This window comes from Pristis pectinata, chromosome 13 (genome assembly GCF_009764475.1).
Source record: "Pristis pectinata isolate sPriPec2 chromosome 13, sPriPec2.1.pri, whole genome shotgun sequence".
Taxonomy (NCBI): domain Eukaryota; kingdom Metazoa; phylum Chordata; class Chondrichthyes; order Rhinopristiformes; family Pristidae; genus Pristis; species Pristis pectinata.
In genome coordinates this window covers 16,262,086-16,289,813 of record NC_067417.1, presented here as the reverse complement: position 1 = coordinate 16,289,813, position 27,728 = coordinate 16,262,086, and the positions used below count along the sequence as shown (strand labels likewise).

The following is a 27,728-nucleotide window of genomic DNA, read 5'->3' as shown; positions in this document are numbered from 1 at the left end:
ATCGGGAAAAAAGTGTTGAGAGCAGTTGGATGCACCGGTTAATTCAAGAAAATTTGAATAAGTTGACACAAAGTGCAGATATAGAAATAGTTGAAAGTAGTTAGTTTGTAATATAATTAAGCACAAAACTAGGCTTCTGGTCAGTTCTTTCAAGAAATACTTGGAAAGTAATCATCCAAAACTGTTCCTTATGGGACACCATAATTCTCTGCCACATCCTATTAACATTGTAGATGTGGATCTGTTTACTATTGTACCTACAGTTATATCATTGCGAGTGGCAGTTGAACAGAGAAGCGTAGATATTAATTAAAACATGTGGATGTATAACTAGAGATGTCACATCAATAGAAGAAAATAAGAGCAGGAAAAGGCTACCTGCAGCCCCCTCCCTTCCTACCCCCAAGCCTGTCCCGCTATTCAGTATGATCATGGCTGATCTGCCCCAGGACTCACTCAATTCCTCCACTATTCCAGTTCCTTGTGGCCTTCAATTCTCCATTCCTCCAAAATTGTGCCTGCCTCCTCCTTAACTAGCACCTGTAGTCGAGTCTCCACAACCCTACAGAGAAGAGAATTCCAGAGATTCACCATCTGTGATCTGTCTTTTCCTCTGGTTTTCAATTTATGCCGAGACATTGTGTTACACCCTCTTTTGGTGCGCCAAGCATGTGGTGCATTTAGCAGCCTTGCCTTGTTGGATTCTAAGCAGAAACTCATTAAGTTGGCTGGAACTTTGTTAAATGAAGCACTGGCTCACAGTATTGTGAGCTGAAACAGCATTAGTGTGGCGGCTCTGTGGAGTGCTGTAGGAAAGGCTGCCATGGAGGTGAGGAAGTATGTGATGGTCTGTCCTGATTGACTCCCATAGTGTGGCTGACCCCACTCCACCAGAAGGTGTAAACTAACGAGGAAGCCAGTGATTACCGTTTGCTGCTCAGATATCATTTGTACAGAAGGACTCCCAACACTGAAAGGGCCACCACTGTTGTGGATTCCATTATCCTGACCATTGAAAGCTGTGGCTGACAGATGCTGCAAGACATCCGTGTCATAGTGTTGACCCTTTAATTAATGTCTTGTTAGTCCCTGCACGATGTGCTTGAACTCCTATTTGAGAGTAATCAGCAATGGTCATGGGTCATACCCAAATGCTCCAATTAATGCTTGGCAATGAAGGAAGTGTGCTGTACATGACCTGTGATGTAATTTAAGTGCAAGACTGACACTTGGCAAATGGCTGCCATATTACAGTGAATCACACACAGAAACGCCCAGGTAAATTTGTTACTTGGCATGATTTCACCCAGAAATAAGTCGTGGTGCAATTTAACTGAAGTGACATCATGCTTTTGTGTGATTTGCAAATTTGGAGGCTGAACTTGTTGACTCCTTTTATTGAAGCATACAAGAGGATTAGCCTTGCACTGACAAAAGTCATCTCCCAATCTGTACTTCCTGTACAACACTACTCACTGACAATCAATGAGACCCTGGAAAACATGGATCACTTTCTATATCTTGGGTGCCACCTCCTAGCACAAGCAGACACTGATGACAGAATTCACCAGCAACTCCTGTGTAGCAGTGTAGCCTTCAGAGAATAAGATGTCAAACCCATTACCAAGTTCATGATCTCTCAAGCAGCATGATTCCCCACCCTCTTGAATGCTTTGGTGTTGTGGGAAATCAATAGGAAGCACTTGAAAGCACTGGAGGATTACCATCAATGCCTACACCTCAAAATCCTCCAGATGCATTGACAGGATAGGTGAATCAACATCAGTATCCTCTCCCAAGCCAACAGCATTAAGTCTCTGATCACACTCAAGCAGTCGGTTGCTTACACTGTCCATGTGCCCAACAGTAGACTCTCAAATCAAATGTGCTATTGTTCCATGGGAAGAGATTTCCAGGAAAACAGTTCAAGAATATTCTCAATGTCTCCTTGAGAAAACGCATAACATTCTAATGGCCTCAATGGAATCCCCAGCCTCTGACCATTTAAAATGGAGAAACAACATCTGGAAGTGCATTGAACATTTGGATGGGAGCACATGGAGACCTGTCATAAACATGAAAGGAGCACACAACATGCCAAACAATTCACCCAGCTGTACGGTTAAACAGTGGCCTGAGGATCATGCAGAGGACTTGTCAGCCACTTGAGAGTCCACAGAAGTAGAAGCTTGGTTGAATATTGGGGCTGCAAAAGATGCTACCTGGGCAGTGCACAGGGGACCGGGTCACCTTCACTCTTGACTTTGTAGCCTCAGGGGCATTTCAACCTGCCAATTGGAGTTGATGAGACGGAGCTTGCTGACAGACTTACAGTAGTTGTGATTAATTTTTCTGCCAAATCTAACTACCCAACCGCTTGCAGTTTAATAGTTATTAAAAATCCTCCACTAACTTCCAGCACCAAATTTGATAAATGGATAAAATAGGCTCCATGCTTAGCATGAGAGGAGAAACCATACAATGTTTTCCACCTGTTTTAGGAGAGACCTCAAAGATTCTTGTTAAAGTTGAAGTTCAATAACAAACCTTGAGCAAATGCATTCAGAAGACATTGACCTCCTTGGGATCTGTTTTATGTTTAACCCGACATACCTGGCAGGAAACCGGTACAAAAACAAACGACCATTCTACTTATAGCCCAACCAATTTTACTTCGTATTGAACTTGACAAAAAATAAAATCAGCCAGGATGTAAAATGTGTGGTTGTTTTGGTCTGGTCTGTTTGACCTTGAATAAGTCAGGCTAAAACAAACTCTTACATCCCAAGTGTGAAGATTGGAATTTTACTGGACAACCAACACATCACCAGAGGTAGTTACATTTTACAGTAATATTTGAAATGCTCTTGTTTTCATTCTTCTCCTGTACCATCCGGCAACTTCTGAAACAAAGCAATCATATTCTGTGGCAGTTCTATAGCCTTCAGAGAGTCAGTCTGAATCACTGATCTTAACCAAAACACTTCTTGAATATTATATTTCAAGCTGATACAAGATGGTTCAATCTGCTACATAAAAATTTCCATAAACGTTACTGAATGAATAGTGCTTCTGACAGTTGATCAGAATTTCCAACTAATTAACAAGAAGCTCCAGCGGTTTATACAAAAAAAATCAAGTTCCATTGGGGAAGAGACACTGCGGAGTATTGTTTTAGGCAAAAATCAATAGCTTCAAAACCACTGAACTGAAAAAGCAAAAGCAGAATTATATAAACTTTTCAAGGATCGAGGTGGGCCTTTAACGAACATGGGGAGGGGATTATGCCATTAAGTCCTGCACATCGATGTTACATTCTGCAAGATAATGGTTAACCTGTAACCTAACCCCATGTATCTGCCCTTGTCACTTATCCCTTTACAATTTTACTTAGTAAATATCTGCCACTCTTAGATATAAAATTAACAATAGACCTAGTGTCAATTGCCATTTACAGAAGAGGGTTGTAAACTAATGCCACATTTCACTTGTAGAAAATGCCCTGTGTTTGCAGATGTTCAGTTGTGAAGCAAGAAAATTCTTCTCTCTGTTTCTGAGAGTGTTGTAAACTATGAAGGGAAGAAATCTATTCAACACAATAAATTTATCACTGGGGCTTGCATATGCAAATTCATTAAGATTGGCTCTTAAACATCCCCACTTTTGAAAGGAAAGATAAAGGGAAACAATCTCTGCCAAAGACCATGGGTAATTCATATCATGAACCTAGCTTTCCTTTTTAATTTTTGCCCAAAGTAACCACGTACTCTTGACGACAGACTGTGACAAGATTTGTTTGTTTAAACTGTGCCATATGTTCCAATCTCTTGTGCTGTTGCTGTTACCACATGCCAATGTCATTGTTGAATTCATCTAGTTGGTAAACAGCTGTAAGATGCTGCTACAACTCAAGCTGTTTCACATGAATTGGACAGCACTAATAACAGGGCCATGTGACTTTAAGTGTTCATTTGTTGGCCTTGTGGGTGTAGGAAGCTACATACTGAATCAGGAAATGCACCCATGGTTCCTTACCACAGTGAACACAAGATCCTTCCAAAATAATCTTCCCACAAATTATCCAAGTTCTAGAGGACTGTTTCCCTGGTGCCTTCTGGCTCTTTCTCGTAACCTGGCATTCAGCTGTCTTCCAGAAGGCAGTTTCCCCATTCCATGAGTTTCTGTCAGGCAGGCAACTGGAAATGTCCATATCAGGTCTTGGAGTTCAACAATTTTGTTCCCTGTGTGGCCAAAATTGTTCTAGTTTTTCTGCATGTACCAGTCATTTCCCATCTGCTTTCTGCCTGAGTTAAAAGGTCTGTTCATGTCAGTTTAGATGGAAAGGCAGTCTCAGAAGCGAAGCTTGCAATAAGCATAAACAAAAAGAGGTCTCAAAATGCCTCAGATGTGATTCAGGTACTTTAAACTGCATTGTAACCCTGTTGTTTTGCAAATAAGATTTCACAAAAGCAGAGAGATCATGTAATTTATTTTTGCTAGTATTGTTTGAGAGAGGAACACAAACCAAAAAAACTCACTGTTCTTTTTACAATGGTCCGATCAATATTTAAATTATTAAAACAGACAAATACATCAGTTGATTAACATTTCATCTAAGGACAGTACATTCAGTAATGCAGCACACCCTCATTACTGTGCTACTTAAAATATGTCCTTTCATACTCGACCTAGAATGAGCCTAATGATCACGGTGTCCTCAATTAATGGCAATGATACCAACAACAATATTCTAAAACGCATTAGAGGAGTATTTTCAATTCACAGTTGGCACCATGCTTCATAATGAGATCATTAGGGCAGATGAGCTCAGTTAAAAATGAAGGATTCAAAAAGTATCTTAAAAATGGACAAAGAGTCAAAATGTTGGGGGCCGTAATTCCAGACCTTAAGGTGTTGGCATCCTTTGATGAAGCAGTTAAAATCAGGAATGCATAAGATGCCGGAAATGAAAGAGTGCAAAGAACTCTCAGGATTGTGGGGCTAGAGGGGAGATGGGATAGATTAACTCATGGACAGACTTGAAAGCAAGGAAGAGAATATTAAAACAAAAGCAGTGCTTAAACTGGCAGTCTGGGTACGTTGGTGAAAATTGGGGTAAATCAGCATGGGTAGAAGTTAAGATACAGGTGGCAGAGTTTTATTTGGGCTTAAGTTTATAGTGGATGGGCAAATGGAGGCCTCACAATGAGTGTGTTGAACTAAAAGGAACAAAGAATGACAAAAGATTTAGCAGCAGATGGTAGTAATGGAGTGGAGATGGGCAAGGTTTTTGAGCTGGCTGTGGGCATGAGGTGGCTCGTTTGTTGTGGGAAGATCAGTTCAGGGCTGAGTAAAAGAAACTGGGAAGGTGAAATGATGGAGCAACTCCTGGCTTGCCAGAGGACAGGATTGCACCCTAGCTCTTCTGCGAATGACTCATTTGATGATTAGGGATGGGCTTGAGAAGGAAACGGAAATAAAAACAGAAACTTATAGAAATACTCAGCAGGTCAGGCTGCATCTATGGGAAGAGAAACAGCTAAAGTTTCAGGTTAAAAACCTTTGTCAGAACTGCTGAACAATGGAAGGAACTTCAGAAGGAAACTGCTGGGTGTTTACATTGGAAGGTGATTGTACATTGGAATTTGACTCCCCGTGTTTGATGCCAAAGTAGACATTTGGTTGGTTAAGGGTTTAGTACAGAGCATGAAACCCATTGTTTCTGATATGGAATGCGTCTCAGACTATAGTGGTACACCTCTGGAACCAGCTGGTACTACTGGATCTGTTGGCTGATGTCTCAGCTTTCTTTACAACACCAGCATCCATCCAATGTCAGAATGCTGCAAAAGAGGCAGGCCTGCTGTCATTGTGGTTCTGGACACCAGTGTGCAAAGGGACTATCAGTGGGAAACATCACAGGACTCGTGAAGAGTTGTTCCTAACAGATCTGCTCCATGAAAGCCCACTGCAGATATGGTTAGACCTCTCACCTTTTGCTGTTTCCACTTTCGTGATGTGTCCTAAACTGTGCACCGTGTTTGTGTCTGAGCTGGTGGCTGTCAGTGTGAAGTTGAGAGATGGAGTGCCTTATCTCCACTGCCTAGGCAACTTGAAATTTTGCAGCATCAAATAGAGAAGTAGATAAGGGTTGGGTTGTGGTGAGGGGAGAAGACAAGGTAGGAAGAGCATATTTACGTTAGTCGTAGCTTCTCAGACTGCGAGATGAAGGAGAGATTGGTTGAGAAGGGGAGGATTAAAGTGCAAGGAACCTCTTTTTCAGTTGCTTCAACTTCTCTGGTCCTATGAACACACCAATAACTTTTCCTATAAAGTTCAGCACCATCTCCTCCTTGGGGTGGGGCAGGAGGGTAAGGAAGTAGGAAAGGGAAAGTTAGAATGCTCTTCTCCCATTCTGGTTGGAAATTGGGTGATGTGACATCCACAGTTGGCCATATGTGTGCAAGCTGAAAGATACTGATTTGAGGCTTGCATCAGTGCTGAGGGTGAGAGGAAACATTTGAATCTGATTGTTTGATATTATTGACATTGAAGACATAATCGAGCAGTGTCCGGGGCTGTGGTACATGATGGGACATGGCATTTGAAGGTGGGATGCCCGGTGTTGAAGTCCTCTACTGCCTCTTGCTATTGCTTTCTGAACTGGGTCTGGAACATTCCTGTTTCCCCCGCTCCCTCCCCCATTCAATTCCCCAAGTTGCAGGTTTTGTCGACCTTTCCCTCTCTTCAGCCAGACTTCACTGATGTCCCCATTCTTGGTGCCTGTTCATTTCCATGATCGGCCGTTACTGATGGTGTCACCGGACACCATCCCAGTGATCTCAGCACTTTCAGTAGCCACAAAGTGCCTCTCCTGTGACTGGTTTAGACCAGCTCTAAGTAGTGCTATCCACTCATAGTGCTGGTTCCTTGCAGAGTCTACATACAGGTATTGTGGTAACCCACAGGCAAGATGCACTTGGCATTTACTTACATTCCCATCTACACTTGTGGGTTAGTTATGCATCAAAATTCCTGTGCCTGTTTTCTTTTATCCAATTTTACACCCTACACCTTTGATTATAATCTCTAATATCTTTCTTTTAATATTAACTGGCTTTCAGTTTGAAATATTAAGATAGTAAAGGAATACGTAAACGTTTTGAGATTCTTTTTGAACTTCACGGATATAACACTGAATGACTGTATTAAAGTGAATTCCCCGTTGAATTGGCTGTGATTGCTTCATAGTTGACTGACTACTGAAGCAGATCAAAGGCAGAACCTTTAAAATGAAAGGAACAATAAGGCTAATTTTCCAATTGCACTGCAGGGCAAATGTAAAATTCCACTCATTAATTTTAATGGCTAGGAAATAACAGGCTTAGGTGTGCAGCTTCATTATGTGAGCTCTGTTCATGAACCAACAGTGCAAGGCAAAGAAAATTTGCCTTTGTATAATTTGGCAGCTTGGCTGTACTGTACTATAAAATGCTGTGTTGGCACTGTTTGCCTTCTTGTTTTGTTACTTTTATTTAAAAAACCCATAGGGATGTGATTATAAGTACTACTTGTTTCCTTAATAAAGCAAAGGTGATTTATGCGTGTTATCCAGAATTGAATCGCATCTTCTGTATTTGAAGTCATTGTGGCTATTATTGAATTTTCAAACAGACTCTGTTTCTTAATCTTGTGCAGGCTACTGCAAACAGCACAAAATTGGTTTCTGCCCTTGGCTGGTTCTTTAAAGTTTCTGTTGTTGTCCACGATGTATAAGATCTAATTTAGCTTGAATGTAATTCCCTGATGTAATCTTCTATACCTTAGTCTTTCCTGTCATGTATCCTTTCTCTGTTCTTTTGCTTGCTGTGGTATTCAGCATTGAACAATTGTCTTCTCAGTTCTACAGTCACTTTCAATGCAAAAGTTCTCTGTAAATGTTACTCACGTAAGTGGAAACTTTTTTTTGCAGGATCAATAGTTGCTCAGGAGTTACTTTGGTTAGTTTTTGTAAGAAAATAATACACATTTTTGAAATTCTTCTGAGGGGGTAAACAATTTCAAACAAAGTTCAAAGACTCTGGAATTCACATTCAGGGCTAGTGATTGAGGCAAGAACAGTGTCAACATTCAAGATGAAATTGCACAGGAAGAAGAAAAGTTGGAGAATATTGGGACAGGGAGGTAAATGTGATGTGGACCATTTGCTCATTGCGGAGGGTAAACAATACAGACTGGTTGGAGCCAGTGGCCCATTTCCATGCCTGTTACACACAGATATGTATAAATGCTTAGAGCTAATAGGTCAAGACACAAGAGGGAAGTTTGAACTTTGTTTTAATGTTGTATGTCCATGCATTTCGTCTCCTGATACTGTGATATTTTTAGTATAACTTATATGAACTATTTCCTTTCTTTCAAACATCAAATATTACCTTGTGATGTTCATTACAATGGTGACAAAGTGTAACTGAGATTCAGCAGGGCTGTGCCTAATTAAAACCTTGTTTTGTTTTCTCTGCATAGATTTTGATCCCAGATATTTTTGGGCCTGGAGCCGCTTTCTTGATTACATCCAGTTTTGTTTATCCTTCACTGCGGTGTGCATCTTTGTGACGTACCTCCTGATTGACTCCCAACTCTTCGTGGAAACTCTTGGTTTCTCGGCTGTCCTCATTGAAGCCATGTTGGGGGTACCTCAGCTTTTCCGGAACTTCAGGAACAAGTCAACAGCAGGGATGAGGTGCGGAAAATGTTCTCACATGTAAATACTTGAATATTTAGAACGTTGCTACAAGTGAGAGTTGTACCTTATTTTAAAATGCAGCATAGAGGTAACATTGTCCAAAAACAGTGGTGCATAACCTTTTATTGTAAGGGCCAGTGCAGATCACTTCTGAGGCCCGCTCATGACAACAAGGCAGACCTAATCTTACTGAGAATTCCTGCTACGGTGCTCCGATGTTGGGCTCCTCATGGAATCCAGCAGCAGAATTCCAACTTCACTATACTGGGAAATCCAGGGGCTAATTCTACACCAGGGTTAAGCCTGGTGCAGGTTCATCCATTTCAATGAAGAAAAACAGCTGCCAGAAATAAAAGTAAATTTCACATAATTTACTTTTTTTTCTTAAATTTCTTGAGTTAATTTAGATGTATTAAGTCTTAAATTAAAACTTAAGTGTTTTCCAGTGCTTTTAAGCTTGTTAGTTATTACAATTTTTCAGGAGTATTGTAATATATCAGAATCAGGTTTATTATCACAGACATATGTTGTGAAATTTGCTGTTTTGTGGCAGCAGTACAGTGCAAGACATAAAGACATTAAAATTCTATAACTTACAAAAATGAATAAATAGTGCAAAAGAGGAGTAACGAGGTAGTGATCATGAGTTCATGGACCGTTCAGAAATATGATGGCAGAGGGTAAGAACCTGTTCCTGAAACATCTTAAGGCTCCTGTACCTCCTCCCCAATGGTAGTAATATGAAGAGGCATGTCCTGGGTGGTGAGGGTCCTTAATGACGGATGCTGCCTTTTTGAGGCACCGCCTCTTGAAATTGTTCTCAATGGCGGGGAGGGTTGTGCCCTTGATGGAGCTGGCTGAGTCTAGAACCTTCTGCAGCTTCTTTCGATCCTGCACATCAGAGCATCCATACCAGGCGGTGATGCAACCAGTCAGAATGCTCTCCACCGTACATGTATAGAAATTTACAAGAGTCTTTGGTGACATACCAAATCTCCTCAAATTCCTAACGAAGTAGAGCCGCTGGCGTGCCTTCTTCTTGATTGCATCAATGTGTTGGGCCCAGGATAGATCCTCTGAGATGTTGAAGCCCAGGAACTTGAAGCTGCTCACCCTTTCCACCACTGCCCCTCAATGAAGACTGGTGCATGTTGAATGTTTGTGAATTCAAGCTCTTTGGCACTTCTGACAGAAATAAGGTTGTGGCTTAACCTGCCATCAGAACATTTCTGGGGCAGGATTTGCCATCTCCTGATTGGCCAGGCTCCATGCTGTGCAAGGCCTAGTCATTCTGGAGGCAGTGTTGAGAACTTGCTCCAGGTAAGTGTGGGTGTGAGATATTGCTCACCACTGATGGAAAGGAAGATGCACTGTCATGAATTAAAAACAAAAGCAAGACCATTATTATTCAAAACTGGCAGATAATAATGGGTGATTACCAAATCTGGATTATGCAGTAGTACATTTCATCAAAAAAAAATCAAATGCATAGAACAGTAGATGTTTGGGAGCCCTATATAATTTTGCACACTATAAAAATAAAGGAAGATAATTGAAAATTTTGGTAATAGGATTGTAGATACTGTAAGCTTTTCTGCATATTAGGATATACCAATGCAATGTCAAGAGTCAGGAGGAATTACCATAAAAATAATGGCAGGATTGGGGAGTTGTTGAATAATTTGCACTGCCAGCTGGTAAACCTGGTGTTGTGAGTTGGCTGAAGACAAAAGAGACTGCAGATGCTGGAACCTGGAATATAAAAAAAGAACGCTGGAAGATTTCTGCAGGTCAAGCATTTCTGTGGGAGCAAAACATGTATGCCAATATTTTGGGGTTTTTTTTGTTGTGAATTGGCTGTCTGTTGCTCTTCTTGTTATATTTGGCAATGTTAAGGTTTTTACAAGCCTTGTATTGGGTTAATGATGAAATATTTGAACCTCTCTTGGGTAGAATGAATAAAAGATCTAAAGGCTAATCTTTTGATTCTGGACTCTTGAATTGCCAGACATTTAAGATCATTAGATTTTATGGGATCTAGCTATTCTGTTCTAAGTTTTACTCTCTTCACTACTATAGTTTTATGGCAAAATTATCTATTGGTCTAAAGTTGCCATTGTTACTTGCAGTTAAGCAGACTTCCTTTGTGTCAACCTTTTCCCTGGAGGCATTTGGCTGTAGCCCTAGAGGGATTTCTTTACCTCCCTCCATAAGCAAAATGCCTCCCACAGGAACAATTCTTCACCAGCCTGTCAAGTTCTCTTTGACTTTTGGGAGTAACTGTAAAGGTGTTCTTTGAATTGTGCGATGTTCTTATGAGAGTTGTCTGCCAAGCTCGCACCTGCTGGGCGACTTGCTGACAACTGCAAGAACTTGAAGCGTACCAGTAGGAAATGCCACAGTGAAACCCACAATGTCAGTTTCAGTGCGGCATTACACATTGTAGACACAAGAGACTGCAGAAGCTGAGATATGGAGCAACAAACAACCTGCTGGAGGAACTCTATGGGTCGAGCAGCAAATGTGGAGGGAAAGGAATAGTCGACATTTCAGGTCAAAACCCTGCATCAGGACTGCGTGTGGGGAGGGAAGATATCCTATATAAAGAGGAGAGGGGCAATGGTGAGATAGGGGCCAGTAAGTGATACTGTAGGTTACACATTGTAACCTGACAGTGCTGATCTATGAGCTTCTGGCTCTTTATGCGGCTTTCACACAAGCCGTGGGGTGACCCACAATGTTATATTAGCACCAAAAATTGGTGTGGAGCAGCTTCTAGACCCAGCTGTCCAGTCTGGCAGTCTTAACACACAGGCTCTGAATTTACGGCATCTGCTTGCTGACCTTCTGTCAACCAAATCTGCCCACCTGGAGCTGAGGGCCCGGCCCCAGAGTGATGGCAGAGGTGATGTGGGTGGTCAACATCAAGCCCTGCTCACGAAACCTCTTGATAGCTGTGGAAACCCCATCCCCAGCTTTGCTGGCTCTCCAAGTTGCTAAAGCTTTTCAATACCACTGCGAAACATTTAATAATGAATGAAAGTTATGCATAAGTAATTCAGAAGATTAAATTAAGCACACATAATTAAAAAGATGTAACTTAGCTTATTTTCCCCTTTCTTCTTGCATTTCCCTATTTGAATGAATGGGTTTGGGGATCCCTGGGCCAGATAACACTTGGGGCAGGATCACAGAGCAGAATCCCCAGCATCAGAATCAGGTATATTAGCACAGACCTATGCCGTGAAATTTGTTTTTTTTGCGGCAGCAGTACAGTGCAAGACATAAAAATTACTATTAGTTACAAAAATAAATAAATAGTGCAAAAGAGGAGTAACGAGGTAGTGTTCATGGGTTCATGGACCGTTCAGAAATCTGATGGCGGAGGGGAAGAAGCTGTTCCTGAAACGTTGAGTGTGGATCTTCACGCTTCTGTACCTTCTCCCCGATTGTAGTGACATGAAGAGCCATGTCCCGGGTGGTGAGGGCCCTTAATGATGGATGCCGCCTTCTTGAGGCACCACCTCTTGAAGATGTCCTCACTGGATGGGAGGGTTGTGCCCTTGATGGAGCTGGCTAAGTCTACGACCCTCTGCAGCCTCTTGCGATCTTGCGCATTGGAGCCTCCATACCAGGCAGTGATGCAACCAATCAGAATGCTCTCCACCATACATGTATAGAAATTTGCAAGAGTCTTTGGTGACACACCAAATCTCCTCAGAAAAAAAACCAAGTCCTCAAATCAAGTAGAGCGGCTGCTGTGCCTTCTTCGTGATTGCATCAATGAGTTGGGCCCAAGATAGATCCTCCGAGATGTCGATGCCCAGGAAATTGAAGCTACTCACCCTTTCCACCACTGACCCCTCAATGAAGACTGGTGTGTGTTCTCCCAACTCCGCCTTCCTGAAGTCCACAGTCAGTTCCTTGGTCTTGCTGACTTGCTGAGTTGGAGGTTGCTGTTGTAACCACTCAACCAGCTGATCTTTCCCACTCCTGCACACCTCCTCATCACCATCTGGGATTCTGCCAACAATAGTGGTGTCATCGGCGAATTTATCGATGGCGATTGAGCTGTGCCTAGCCATACAGTTATGCATGTAGAGAGAGTAGCGCTGTGGGCTAAGCATGCATCTGTGCACCTGTGTAGATTGTCAGTGAGGAGGAGATGTTACTACCGATTCGCGCTGACTGTGGTCTCCCAATAAGGAAGTCGATGATCCAGTTGCAGAGAAAGGTACAGAGGCCCAGGTTTTGCAGCTTACTGATTAGTACTGAGAAGGTGATGGTGTTGAATGCCGAGCTGTAATCGAGAAACAGCAGCCTGACGTATGTTTTGCTGTTGTCTAGGTGCTCCTAAGCCGAGTGGAGCATATGTTCTGGGGCATCTCAACAAGATTTTGCTTCAGAGCCCAGCCAGGAAATGGCTGGTGGATAAATTTAGGAGTCCCATGTTCACCCATGAAACTCAAATCTTACCATCATTTAAGGTGAGAAGTGCCAGCAGATTGATGTGGAACTTTGAGCAAACCACAAGAGATTCAGACTATAGCCGCGGAGCCATCAGTCTAGTAAATAATTTGAGAAGTCTGCCTTATAGTTGCTTCATATGCCATTTCAATGTTGGAAGTCTTACATTGTTGAGTTTGGCACGCCATATCTAACGGCAGAATACTGCACCATGAGTGAAGGCAGAACATTCAGATGAAAGCAAGCCAAAAGAGTTGAGGAGTTGTTGTAACTTTTCAAGTGATAGCCAATTGCTTTATTTGCAGAATCAAATTTTTCTTCAAACCTTCCCAAATTATTACTTAAAATCAATGCTTAATACAGGCAACCCCTCGCATTACAGCTGTCCGTGTTATGGAAATTCACCGTCATGGAATTCACAAATCACTACCCAAAAATCCAAGATACGGAATAAAATTTGCTCACTGTGGGGAAGAAAATTAAATTAAAAAACACAAAGTGAAAAAGAAACTTTTGTCTATCTTTGTTTTTTTCAGCTCATATTTCTTGATGCACGTGCAGATAACGTGGATTTTTTTTTTACCACGATACATTAATTTTGCTCTCCAGTGGATTTATTTTCAAGAGTCTTCCATATTATTTACCCTTAGGATGTTTGAAACAAGGCCAGCAAGTTTAAGTGCAAGTTGTAAACCTAAACGACCACTGTTATTTGTTGTGAGTTATATCATTATCTTACTTATAATCAATATTTAAAAGTGTATGTCTCCATTCAAATTGAAGCTTCTACCCCACTGTGATAAGACTATTGAACAGTTCTCTCATACAATGAGATGGACTATGACCTCACGATCTACCTTGTTGTGACCTTGCACCTTATTGCACTGCACTTTCTCTGTAGCTGTGACACTTTACTCTGTACTGTTATTGTTTTTACCTGTACTACATCAATGCACTCTGTACTAACTCAATGTAACTGCACTATGTAATGAATTGACCTGTACAATCAGTTTGTAAGACAAGCTTTTCACTGTACCTCGGTACAAGTGACAATAATAAACCAATACCAATACCAATGAAGGCTGGAAGGTGATGTGGAGACACAAGAGACTGCCACCTATCTCCATTTTCCCCTCCTCCCACTTGGCTCCATCTGACCTTTTTTCCCCTCTCTCTATACCTGTCTCTACCTATCACCTTCCAGCCTTCAGTTTGTTCTTTGCTCCAGATTACAGCATCTGCAGTTACTTGTGTCTCCAAACATGACTACTGACCATTTAAGAAATTTGCTTTGGAAACTGACAAGGCAATCTCTTAAGTGGCCCACTGCCATGAACCAGCAACTGTGGTACTATCAATACTGTTGAGAGATAAACATCCCATAGAAATGCACCTCCACTTACAACTTGGGATTCAGTGGGAAATAGTGTTTCATGTTATGGAAAATTGCGATACAAATGGTTTGCTAGGAACACAACCCCTCTGTAACATGGGGGTCACATGTATTTCTTAAATTGTCTTATTATGAAAGTCTTTATTCATTCATGGGTTGTGAATGCCAGTGGTAATGCTGGTATTTATCGCCCATTCCTGCTTTCCCCTCTACTGAGTAGGTAGTTAGGGGTGAACCACATTGGTGGGTCTGGAGTCACATTTAGGCCAGGTATGGACAGTAGATTCCTCCCCTGCAGGACATGAGTGAACCCAACGAGCTTTTACAACAATCCAGTTATTTCATTGTTATTGTTACCAGGATTAGTTAACAACTTAAAGTGAGGATGTCCCAAATCTTAGGATTTTTTCTTGTAATCTCCAATTTAGAGTAAACTCTATGCCCCAGAATACATTTAGTGCCCCTCATAAGGGTGAAATCCAACTTCCCGGCAACAGTTCAAACTTTTTCTGCTTCTTTGGATGATAATGAAGCAATAGTGACCAAAAAGATTATGAAATGTTTCTTGTGCCCTGCCTAACATCTTTACAGTATTGTCTCCTCCACCCCATTAATATTTTATTCTCGGTATTTTAACTCAGTCTAGATTTTGTTAGATGTTGATGGCAGATGTAGCATGAGAATTTTTTTGGATGGGAGAGATCTTCATATCCATTTCTGCTGAGGAATTGCGTATATTGTTTTCTCCTGTGTGGGAATCTAGCATTCATAGGTCATAAAATGCTGAAAGGGTTTGGAAGCAGAATGATATTCCATTTGCATGACTAAAACAAACTTACTTGATGCTGAGAAGATGTTTCTCCTCAGGGGGGAGTCCAGTGTGAGGGGGCAGAGCATCAGAATAATGACTTTACCCATTGAAGACACAAATGAGATGGAATTCTTTCCCTTAAATGTTTGGAATTCGTTATCCCAGACAGCTGCAGAGACAGAATTATTGATTTTATATTTTAGGGGAAATCAAGAGTTGTGGGGCACCAGGTAGAAGGTTGGAGGCCAAGATCAGCTCAACCATGACCTTATTGAATGGTGAAGCAGACTCAGGGAGCTGTTGCTTACTCTTGCTTCTATCTCTTACATTTTTATCTTTACACCATTTTTGGTAGTACTGCTACATTATCTCTGTCCAAAAGCAACTACTTGTGTAGTCACAATGAATGCAATAGGCAATCATTTCCAAATATGGACAGTTTTGTACTCGAGCCCTGTTCCTCACAGGAAATGATGAGACTCAAAATCTTTGCTTAACACTGTGGTGTTCAAAGCTGTTAGGCCATATTTACACTCTGAAACTTAATGATTTAGCATTTTGGCGCAGACCTTTGTGCTAGATCACCCTGTTTTTAACATGTTTTTATAGGCTTAGAGATTTACAACTGCAACTACATTTCTACCTTGCTTTCATTCGTGACTTTAGAAAACCTGTAAACACGATGTTAAATTTTAAAGTGTGTTGAAATGTCACTCCAGTTGAGTGAATAGTGTGTGTCAGTTGGCAGTCTGCCTGTCTTGGACAGGTTGTGTGCGGACAGTTTAATGGAATTATGTTAAAGACAGAAGACGTGGGTTATAGGCAGCTTTCCAATAGCATACTACAGCACAGAAACAGGTCCTTTGGCCCACCATGTCAATGCCACCCTTGCACCTCTCTACACTAATCCCACTCACCCACATTGATTTGTACTTCATCCTGCCATGTCTGCACCCTGTTCACATTGCCCACTCCACTTCTAATCTCCCTGCTTCACCCTGCAGCTGATTGCTGTTGCTCACTCCTTGCTTAGTTGCCCCTTCGCTCTGTCCATCCCTGCTCCTGGTTCACCCTGTGGACCACAGTTCACAGATGCACTCACATTTTTGCTCTATTTTAAACCTCGGCTGCATCCAAACCCACTTACTCCTCCAAATTAAGATGTCAAACCCACCCCCTCCAACTCTTTAAATTCAACCCTTGCAGTAAATGGAAGTAAATACCCCAAATCAGCCTTCCATTCTTTGATTACATATGTTCTAAATTTTCCAATTTTCAGTGATTTAGTACTTACTAATAATCCACTTAGAAATGTAAGAAGCCTAAAGTAATATTAATTTATTTTTAAAGCACCACAGATGAAATATCAATAAATTCCTTTGATTTGCACTCTCCTGGTGACTGAAATAAAACAACAAAATAACGTCAAATGGTTGCATTTCATTTGATGAATTAATTTACAATTTTCCTGTAATATCACAAGAAAAGATTAAACACTATCAGTACTGTACGATTTTAACTAGAATATTTTTAGCTTATTTAACAAGGTTGCGACTTTTGTCTCTTGCAGAAAGACTTGCATCTACTTCCCAGCTTTGTGCAACTGTGCTTTGCAGCATTTGTAGCAGCAAAATATGAATATATTGCCAAATTTTGATTGTACTCTTTGATCACCATTTCACTACCTTGTGTCCTGCAGTAATTCATAAATGCGACAAGGATACACCAAGGGTTCTTTATCTTGTCAATTCCTGTTAAAAGTTGTTCAATATCATATCCAACAATTTCATAAAGTGCTTAAAGGACTGAATTTGAACATTGTATGTTAAGAGTAATACACAGAACTGATTGAAAGAGACAGAATTAGATAGCTGACATATAAGTTACAAGATATCTTTATTAGTCGCATGTACATCGAAACACACAGTGAAGTCATCTTATGCATAGAGTGTTCTGGGGGCAGCCCGCAAGTGTTGCCACGCTTCTGGCGCCAACATAGCATGCCCACAACTTCCTAACCCATATGTCTTTGGAATGTGGGAGGAAACCGGAGCACCCAGAGGAAACCCACGCAGACACGGGGAGAACTTACAAACTCCTTACAGACAGCAGCCGGAATTGAACCCGGGTCGCTGGCGCTGTAGTAGCGTTATACTAACCACTACACTACCGTGCCTGCCCTATTCAAGGCAACAATCAAAGCTGGGTTTTCATTGTTCAATTCATGGGATTCATGCTGACTTAATAGTTTGGATCCAGAAGTGGCTTGCCCATAGAAGACAGAGGATAGTGGTGGAAGGATGTTATTCTGACTGGAGGTCTGTGATCAGCGGTGTTCTGCAGGGATCACTGCTGGGGCTTCTGTTGTTTGTGATATATACTGTATATAAATGACTTGGATGAAAACGTAGATGGGTGGATTAATAAGTTTGCAGATGACACAAAGATTGGTGGAGTTGTGGACAGTGGCTGTCTAAGGATGCTGCAGAATATGGATCAGTTACAGATTTGGGTGGAGAAATGGCAGGTGGATTTTAATCTGGATAAGTGTGAGGTGTTGAACCTTGGGAAGCCAAATATAAGGCGAAACTATACAGTTATCGCAGGACCCTTAACAGCATTGATGTACAGAGGGATCTTGGGGTCCCAATCCATAGTTCTCTTAAAGTAGCCACACAAGTAGATAGGGTGGTAAACAAGGCATATAGTACGCTTGCCTTCATTGGTCGGGGCATTGTGTATAAGAGTAAGGAAGACATGTTGCAGCTATATAAAACTTTGGTTAGGCCACTCTTGGAGTGTTGTGTGCAATTCTGGTTGCCCCATTACAGCAAGGATGAGGAGGCTTGGAAAGGATGCAGGATGCTGCCTGGATTAGAGGGTATGAGCCGTAGGGAGAGGTTGACAAACTTGGGTTGTTTTCTTTGGAGTGTAGGAGGCTGAGGGGAGACATAGGGTACTAAAAGGTTATGAGAGGCATAGATAGGGTAGACAGTCAGAATCTTTTCCCCAGGTTAGAAATATCAAGTACTGGAGCTCATGCATTTAAGGTGAGAGAGGGAAAGATGAAAGGAGATGTGCAGTGCAAGTTTTCTTACACAGAGAGTGACAGGTGCCTGGAACGGGCTGCCAGAGGTAGTGGTGGAAGCAGATATGATGGTGGCGTTTAAGAGGCTATTAGATAGACACGTGAACATGCAGGGAATGGAGGGATATGGATCATGTACAGTCAGAAGAGATGTAGTTTAATTCAGCATCGTATTCAATGCGGACATTGTGGACCGAAAGACTTGTTCCTGCGCTGTACTGTTCTATGTAACATTTGAAAGACAGAAGCACAGGTTGTGGCCTTATAGTTGTTCCCGTGTGTTTTGATTTTATTTTAAAATGGTTTATTCATTCTTTGGTCCATTTTTTGCACCAGTAGAATCCAATGCCATAGTTGCCAATAGTTAACATCACTCATGTACTTGCATGACTAATTTCATTTGAAAATAACCATGGTTAATCTTATTACTGCACTCTGCTAATGGTGCGAGGCAGCCTCATCTCTCTCCATTGCCTGCCTCACCCACACAATTCCCACCATTACGCAAGTGGGCAGTTAAAATTGCAACTGGTTATGCTGTTAGTTCATAGCTTTAAACTGCCCTGGAGATGACAGATTTTGCTCATCTTAATGTACTCAACTGGCCCAAAATCAACATGTTCCTATTTTTTTCCACATGTGCCTGTAATGCCATCAGGATCCAATTCCAATTTTAACTCATCTTCTCAGGCAAAGGAGCACAGTGAGAATCTGGCCCCATGTGTTAAGCAGGGATGTAGATTACAATCAAAACAAGGTTTGAAAGATTTTTTAAAACTGTGGGCTTGACAAGGAAAGCAGAGTATTGCAGACTGGTTTCATCTCCAGTCCTTAAGTGCTCCCAGCTCCCAACCTTACATTTGATATTAGTCACCAATAACCAGCACATTTGATTTCCTACTCTTCCCACTGATTTCTGGTTGGGTTTAAATGGAGCCTGGGAGTTTCAAATTCAAGCTGCATTTACCATGCAGAAACCAAGAGGCAAAAAAACTGCGAATGATGGAAATCTGATGCAAAAACTGAAAATTCTGGAAATGCTCAGCAGGTCAAGACTGAATGTCCACTGGGGTGGGGGTTCTCACGTAAAGACCGTAGCAATGGAGGAAGAATCATGGAAATTCCAGGAAAATTGAGTCGTGGCAAATGAGCTGGAGAAATGCAAAATAAATATTTTAAAAGATGTTGATGTTCTAACATATGGTAACAAATGATGCATTAAAAATAATGTTGGAGAGTTAATGTGTGAGCTTAATGTTCAGTGGTTGTGAAAATGCAGTATCAGCCCAGCTTTAGCCTATTGCTGTTGTGCTGTTTGATTTACATCACACATTTTGGATCATAATGCTTTGTACTAAAAGTTGTGGATGGTGAAATGCAAATGGATGATAACATATTGGCCAGCCCGGTCTTTTCCTGTATCTTGCTATTGCTTTTTTTATTACATGGTCGGTTTCAACCCCTTCTGCCGTGCAAAACGCCGTTGAGGCTTTAGCACATGCATTGATGATAAGGAGAGGAATATAAGAGCTAATATTTATGTGATCTGAAAAGATTGAGAAAATAGAGATAAGCAGGTCAGTACTTGGGTGAGATACAGAAATGCTGGTATCAGAAGTGAGAATGTACAGTCAGTGGGAGCTTAAGATAATTGGCAAAAGAACCAAAGGGGAGTTGAAGAGAAATTGTTTTACACAGCAAGGAATCTTCAGCCTGAAACAGTTGTGGAAACAGATTAAGTAGTCAATTTTAACAACAAATATAAAGAGAATGTGCAGGAAAATGAAAGAGCATGTGGAGAGTGTCAGGAATGAAACCAATTAGTCCTTTCAAAGAGCTGTTTCTGGCATAACTCGTTGAATCTCTGCCTCCTGTGATACAATTTACTGTGAGGTCATTCTAACCTTAAAAAAAGGAGTTGGTTTTGGTCAGGCTCAACCAAAAATTTCAAAGCCCAGGCACAATCCTTCTCCAAACTGCTCACTTCTGGTTTTAATGGAGAAAGGACAGGAGTCAGGTAGCTAACTAACTTGGACTTGGGAGACATGTTGTCTACTTAAATCAGCCAGATTTTGCTGACATAGACCTGCTCATTTTGGATACAGAAAGCCTGGACCTATTTCCATTTAACCAGGCAAATAGTAGTGTTTATCAGCAGGATCCAAGCCAAGATTATAACTTCAGATTTAACCTCCTCCAGTCTTCTACCCACCAAATTAGAGCCAAATCTATTAATTAGACCGCCTTCAGGGTGGAGACACTGCTGGTAGGGAAAAAAAAATCCAGACTTATCTCAAACAAACCTCTTGCCCATCAACTCGCAGAACATGCCCCAGTCATTATTGGGGTCGCTGATTCTGTGACCATGACTTTGCTATCAAGGTCCTACGCTCTAAATTTCCTCCCTAAGTCCATCTGTGTCTACTTTCTCCCATTCCTCATCTTAAATAAGATGCTCCTTAATACTCACAATTTGGCCCAAACCTTTGGTCACCCCTTGCAATATTTTCTCCTTTAATGGTATACAATTTTTGTCCTTTTACTCTTCTATTGTGCGTCTTGGGATGCTTTCGCTGTTAAAAGTAGTGTATAAAATGTAAGTGTTACTCTTTGATATTTTAGTATTGCTATTGATAAATCTCATTGAGTTGGTACAGCATAATAATTTTCTTTTGTTTTCTTTTTCCAGTGTTAAGATGGTGCTCATGTGGACCCTGGGCGATGTCTTTAAGACTGCATACTTCATTATTAATGCGACCCCAGTGCAATTCTGGGTTTGTGGGACTCTTCAGATTTGCATTGACATCGCAATTTTCTTTCAGGTGTTCACCTATAGGAAAGGAGAACATGAAAAACACAGCTAACAAAACTGCTTAGTGTATGAATGACTGCCTGAGACATGTGATACTGTGTAGGGTATGCGAAGAAGATTTTTTTCCTTCCTTATTTAGGGAAGAATGTTCTATGCTATGACCAGTAAGCTAAAGTGCCTTAGCCAAAGATCACATTTCCTTTTAAAATTTCCTCCTGATATAATATACACTGACAGCGTTGAAGATCTCCAAACCATATTCCAGAAGGCAAGAGGGAAGAGTTAGCTTTAAATAACTCATCATTTAGTTTTCAGAAAGGCATAAAATGGCAGTCGCAATGAGAAAACGCACTGATCCTTGTCAATATGCATTTAATAAGGGCTGACCAGATTATTGCTAAATTGTGAGAATGGTTATCAAGTCTCCTTACGCCTTAATGTAACCCTCAGTTCATCAAAGCTGTTTCCAGGCTGGGACAGGGTCTTTAGTTACCATCAGAGTGTCGCCTGTCACTTCTTACTGTGTGCTGTGGTGTGAAATTTCACTGTGTCAGCACACATTCAGAAAATTACTTCTTGTTTCATCCCTTTAATACTTCCTGGGCAAGTGTTTAAAATCTAATTACAGCTGATATGGCTTTATATTCTTTATAATGTTATGCAGATAATATTTAACGGGCATACTTCAAACTATTTTGGGTAAACTGATTGCATAATCTGAAAAAGCTGCAGTTTTGGACACCAGGTCATTGGAAATGTATTCCAATGTGATCTAGTAAAGGATCAAATTCTGAATTTCATTATATTATGTTGTTGATTGGGACACTGAAAGTCGTCCCTGTTGATGAGCCTCCTTTTTTCACCTTTGCTTGTTTTCCACATTATTACATTTGTTTTTATATCAATTGTGTGGATTGTGTTCCCCAGCCATTCTATCATTTGCTGTTGGACACTGGGGAATTTCCAAATCAAATATACCAAGCTTTGTGCAAGCTAATTTACTGTAATCCACATGGATGGTGCATTGAAATAACCCTGTGAGAGGATATTGAAAAACAACAGGAAATGCTGGTATCCTCAGAATGTCAGGAAGCACATTGAGAAAGAGGCAGGGCTAAAATTTCAGCTTCTCTCAAGAGAGAAAAGGTTAACCTTGGACTCTAGATTAAAGGTGTGTTGTTATTTCCGGGCTTATTACAGATACTTTTTTTAAAATTTATTTATAGGCATCAGGGGTAAGGATAGCATTTAATACCAATCCTTAATGGTCTTCAAAGGTGGTGGTGAGCTGCCTCCTTAAACCCTGCAGTTTTTATGGTGCAGGCACTTCCATAGTGCTGTAAGATATAGTATTCCTGGATTTTGACTTCGTGACAACGAAAGAACAGGTTTTCCACGATAGGATAATGAGTTCGGGAGGAACTGTGCTGGGATTCTCAATGCACCTTTTGTATCTATCGTTCTTGGTGATACAGGTCACATATTTGGGAGTTGATGCAGATATTATTAGTGGAAAATTGTTTTAAAAGTTTTTTTCTGTATGATGGTTTTTGGCAACTGGAAAGTGAAGTTTTCCTTTACTAAAACTATTCGAACAAACAAGAAGTTTAACCTTAAAAATAAAACAATGCACTTTTTCTGTTGAAAAGGCATTACTGAGATGGAAATACACTCCATTGTACCATAATTAATCCCAGTTTGCTGGGAAGTGCACTCCAAGGCTGAATGTTCTCCTCATTGTTACATTTTAGCATTATTGAGTTGATAGACTTTTCTTTCTGTAGTTTGGCTGGTTGTAGAGTTGGGAGTGGAGAAAGGGATAGTGCACACTATAAATTCTGACCCTACAGCCTCCAGGGACAAGAGATTGACCCTGCTGCTCTCCCACATTTTCAGACCCCTTAGGAAGTTGCATCTTTCTGGTTATTGAATGAGAAGGAACAGACTAGTCCCCAGGCTGAGCAGTGGACCAGGGTAGGCTTCTGATTCTGAGAAGGGGCTCAAGCAAGACTGTTTGATTACATTTGGTCACAACTTCTCATAATGTTTGGATACAGGAAGAGTACTGCTGCCCCATGAGAATGAAACCTTTTCCTGGGCTGTTTTGTGAGCAACCTCAGGTAGTCTCCAGAGGGCCACTGATTAACTTGCATCGTGCCTTTTATAAATGGGTGCAGTTTTGACCTAAAGTTTACATTGTGTCCCTCAATGGCAGTTTTTATATTTAACCATCCTCCTTTCCGCTTCTGGTGGGTGAGTTGCTCAACACCAGGAGGTTCCATGAAGGAAACCCAATTAGATGTATGATAGAATTTACCCCCTCCCCATCTCCCCCACCACCCACCATCTGTGAGTTGGGCAAGAAAAGGGAGCCAGCCTCAAAACTCCCTGATGACCTTTGAATCATTAATTAGAATTATTTTCCCTTTCTCCTTGGACCATTGTGATCTGAACAAAACTTTTATTAGCAATAACAATGAAATGAAAGACTGCTATCAATTTAGTCACATTTAATAGAGCAAAGTCCATTCCGTGGAGTTCTATCATCTGACCTATGCGGTTACAATTTTTTGTTATCCAGAATATCACATAAAAAATGTTACTGTAGTTTTAAAATTATGGAATCTACCTCTACCTTCACATTACCCATTCACTGTACAATTACATTTGGTAACATCGGTCTAAGTATATAACAGTTTTCATCTGCTTTTCACGAATGACTGATTCCTTTATCTCAGGATGTACTGTGCTGGACTTTCTCAGCAGTACTGCCAGACTCCTGCAGTAGTAATTGCAAAAATCCAGTGAACAACCTTGGAAAATAGCCAGCAGTTATTGAGTCAGAATGGAAACAGGCCCTTTGGCCCAACTCGTCCATGCCGGCCGAGGTGCCCACCTGTGGTGCCCGTGTTTGGCCCATATCCCTCTCAACCATTCCTATCCATATACTTATCCAGATGTCTTTTACCTGCCTCAACTACTTTCTCTAGGACCCCATTGCATATATACACCACCCTCTGCATGAAGAAGTTGCCCCTCAGGCCCCTTTTAAATCTTTTCCCTCTCACCTTAAACCTATGCCCCCTAGTTTTTGGTTCCCTTCCCCTGGGAAAAAGACGTTATGCATTCACCCTATCAATGCCCCTCATGATTTTATACACCACTATAAGGTCACCCTTTAGTCTCCTACGTTCCAAGGAATAAGGTCCTAGCCTGCTCCACCTCTCTCTATAACTCAGCCCGTTGAGTCCTGGCAACATTCTTGTAAATCTTTGCGCACAGCATTTGTTACAAAATTACATGTGCTCTTCTAAGAGGTAGGATATCAATCTGCCCCTTAAAGGACTAGCCATTTTACAGGGTCAGTGCTGATGATAGCTAATTCCCTGGAAGTGTCCTAATCCATTGAAAATGGGGAAGCTGCAACAAAAAAGTAGGATTGTCCCTACTGCAGATGATGAAACTGCACAGGATTCCCAGGGAAGGGCAAAGGAGATCACTTACCACCATTTTCTAATGAAGGTTTCCTTCTGTTACCTCTTGCCTCACTCACCCCACCTTCTTCCTAATCTTCTCCCAACAATGGGGATCACTTTTCGGTAATATAGGACAGGCAGTTTTCAGACAAGAGACAACAGTGTTATGGGTCTTACTGTAAATGATGCATCTTACATTGACCTCCCACAAACTCTGGCTGAGTCATTGCTGCAATGTACCACCGGAGAAGTACCAGTGCAACTGTTGGGGTTGCAGTCTGGACATTCCTGTAGCTTTTAGGTAGTATTTCCTTTTTGGTGCATTTTTGAAAAGAGGATTCAGCACAGTCTTCCAAAATTATGCCTGTTACATAAGCAGATTCTTCTAGTGCATTTTGAAAATAAATGTCAGATGATTTGTGCATGTGCAATTATAGGTAGTGAAGTTTTTCCTCGCTTTCTCAAGGGTTTGATTCATTAGTCTGCACCGTTACAGAATGTACTGCCACTGTGATTCTCAGGTTCAGTTGTATTGCACTCCAGCAGAGCTGGGTGACTTTGCTACTACATTATTAATCATGGCTTTTTTAGTGGGTCATATTCTGGCAGTGATTTTACCTGTCAGTGCCAATAATTGTCTTATACGTTGTTTCTGCACTGAAGCCTACAGCATGCTTCAATACAGCAATATGGGGCTAGCTGCTGAAGACTTGCCGAACATTAATGTACAGTCCACAACGTGACATTAATCTATAATCTTCATTGCCAAAGCCTTTTGATAAAAAAAGACATTAATCCTCTGAACAAAATAACTTTAGAACTTTTTACGTGCAGAGGTATTCTGTTGTTCTGCTCGGAATAGCTTAATTTATTGTGATTTTTTAAAGATATTTAGGCATAGCTAAACCCCAACAGTAACTGCATTACATAACACTTTCTGATGCTTTGGTGTGTTACTTCAAACAGAATTCACCAGACAGAATGGCCAGCTTTGCTTATTATATGTGATGCAACAGCACTTAAGTTTAATTCAATTATATTTTCACTTATGCATGGCTGAGTTTTATTTTCAGGAGCTTGATGATAAATGTGATTCTGTAAACCAGGCCAAATTTTCTTTGAAGTCACTTGTAATACAATATACATTCTACAGTGGCTAACAAGAACATATTTCACCCGAGAATGTTCAAAAATTGTTAATGGTACGTACATATATTACTGGATATCTTTCAATGAATTTAAGATGGTAACTGTAATTCATGCTGACAAGCAACAGCATAAGACTTTAAGGCAAGTCCCTGTTTATCGCATAACATAAAATGCTGCACAGCTAAACCTTCGTGCTTTGTGCTGGTACAGAGCATGAAGTACAACTCTTGTCTGTAAAATTCTCCCCCAAATTCCCTTGTTACTTAGAACTTATGTGGAGATTTTAAGATGCAGAGTTAATTATCACTTGCTGAACCAGGATTGTCAGAACATGTACTCATCATTGAGAAATCTGGGACTTGCTTGATGTTTTGTGTGCTACCAGCATCACTGGTGTCAAATCTGAGAAATTCATTACGTTTCCAATTGCCTCCAGTTGGATTCTGTTCTGGCATCTCACACTCACCAAAAAAAAGCAATATATTGTCCCAGGGCTACATCTTATCGTTGATTGAATGGTATCCATTAGGAAACAGAAGGTTATTTATGAATCTACACTCCCAGTACATTGCTAGATGAATAGGCTGCGCGATTGGTGTATCATCCCTCTCCTGATCCACATGACAATCGACTCACACTGAGGGGATTCCACAATTACCCCTAATGTGTATTCAAAACTTTATGTTGGATTGCGCTGTCAACTATTTTTCAGTCATGTTTTCCTTTTTATAAAAAAGAGGTCAGATAAAACTTAAAAGAATTATCCTGTTTACTTTTAAGTATTGTATCTTTAAAAAACTTGTTATTCTGTTCATTTGCTTAAAGATGTTGCATTTTGATGTGTCTTTTAGTATTTCATTGCTGATATGATAAAGTACAGGAGTACAGTATTAAAGCACTTAATAAAAATATATTTTCTTGTTTATTTCATTACCAAATAGAATTTATTATTTTTCTCTACATTTCAAACGATGTAGTGATATAATTTTAAATGCCAAGCTATTTGCTGCTGTGTAATCCTGACACAAAATTGGAGGACTCCTTCCTCATGCTCAAAAAGGCTATAATTGGAGAAATTTTCTCAGATTCTTCCCCAATTCTGATGTGCCAAAAAATGCAACCTGCATAATTCCCACTGGCAATTCCCTGCAAAGATGGTTTTCTTTCATTCATTTTCCAGAATCTGGATGTTTCTGCAAGATCAGTGTTTAATCCCTAAGTATCCTTGAGAAGGTGGTGATGAGCTGCCTCCATGAACCAATGCAATACTTCTAGCGAAATCACTCCCACAGTGCTGTTGGATAGAGAGTCCCTTGATTTAAACCAAGTAATAATGAAGGACAGCAGATATATTTCCAAATCAAGATGACAACCAACTTGCCGGGGAACCTGCTGGTGATGGTGTTCCCTTGCACCCGCAGTCCTTGTCCTTTCTGATGGTAGAAGTTGTGGATTTGGGAGGTGCTGTTGGAGGTACCCTGAGCGAATGACTGCAGTGCATTTTGTGGTTGGTACACACTGCAGAACTCTGAATATGACCTTGCTACATGAAACACAGACCACCTGATTTAAAAACTCAAGTAAATTAAATCCTGTGATTCATTTTTCATAAGACAAACTGCAAATAATGAAGGTCTTGACAGATGAACAACATAGTTAACAAACACAGGAAAGTAGGTTTGGAATTACAGCCTTTAATGTGCAGTAACATACAAACAAATATAATACCCTGACCCACTCATTTTAATTTTTTTTTGCCTCTTGTGAATTTTGGAAGATTATAGCA

General features: G+C 40.8%; 1 protein-coding gene across 5 annotated transcripts in view; it reads left to right on the top strand.

Moving 5' to 3' along the window:
• si:dkey-246g23.2 (solute carrier family 66 member 2) overlaps positions 1-26,832 on the top strand; it is a 48,914-nt gene extending 22,082 nt beyond the window's left edge. For 4 of the 5 annotated variants that reach the window (XM_052028140.1, XM_052028139.1, XM_052028142.1 and 1 more), the window contains exons 4-5: positions 8,527-8,764; positions 21,195-26,832. In XM_052028140.1, coding sequence (XP_051884100.1) covers positions 8,527-8,764; positions 21,195-21,369 — 413 coding nt within the window. In that variant the 3' untranslated portion in view covers positions 21,370-26,832. The remainder of the gene's footprint in view (positions 1-8,526; positions 8,765-21,194) is intronic. The other variant, XM_052028143.1, reaches the window with a different exon arrangement.
• The last annotated feature ends 896 nt before the right edge of the window (positions 26,833-27,728 follow it).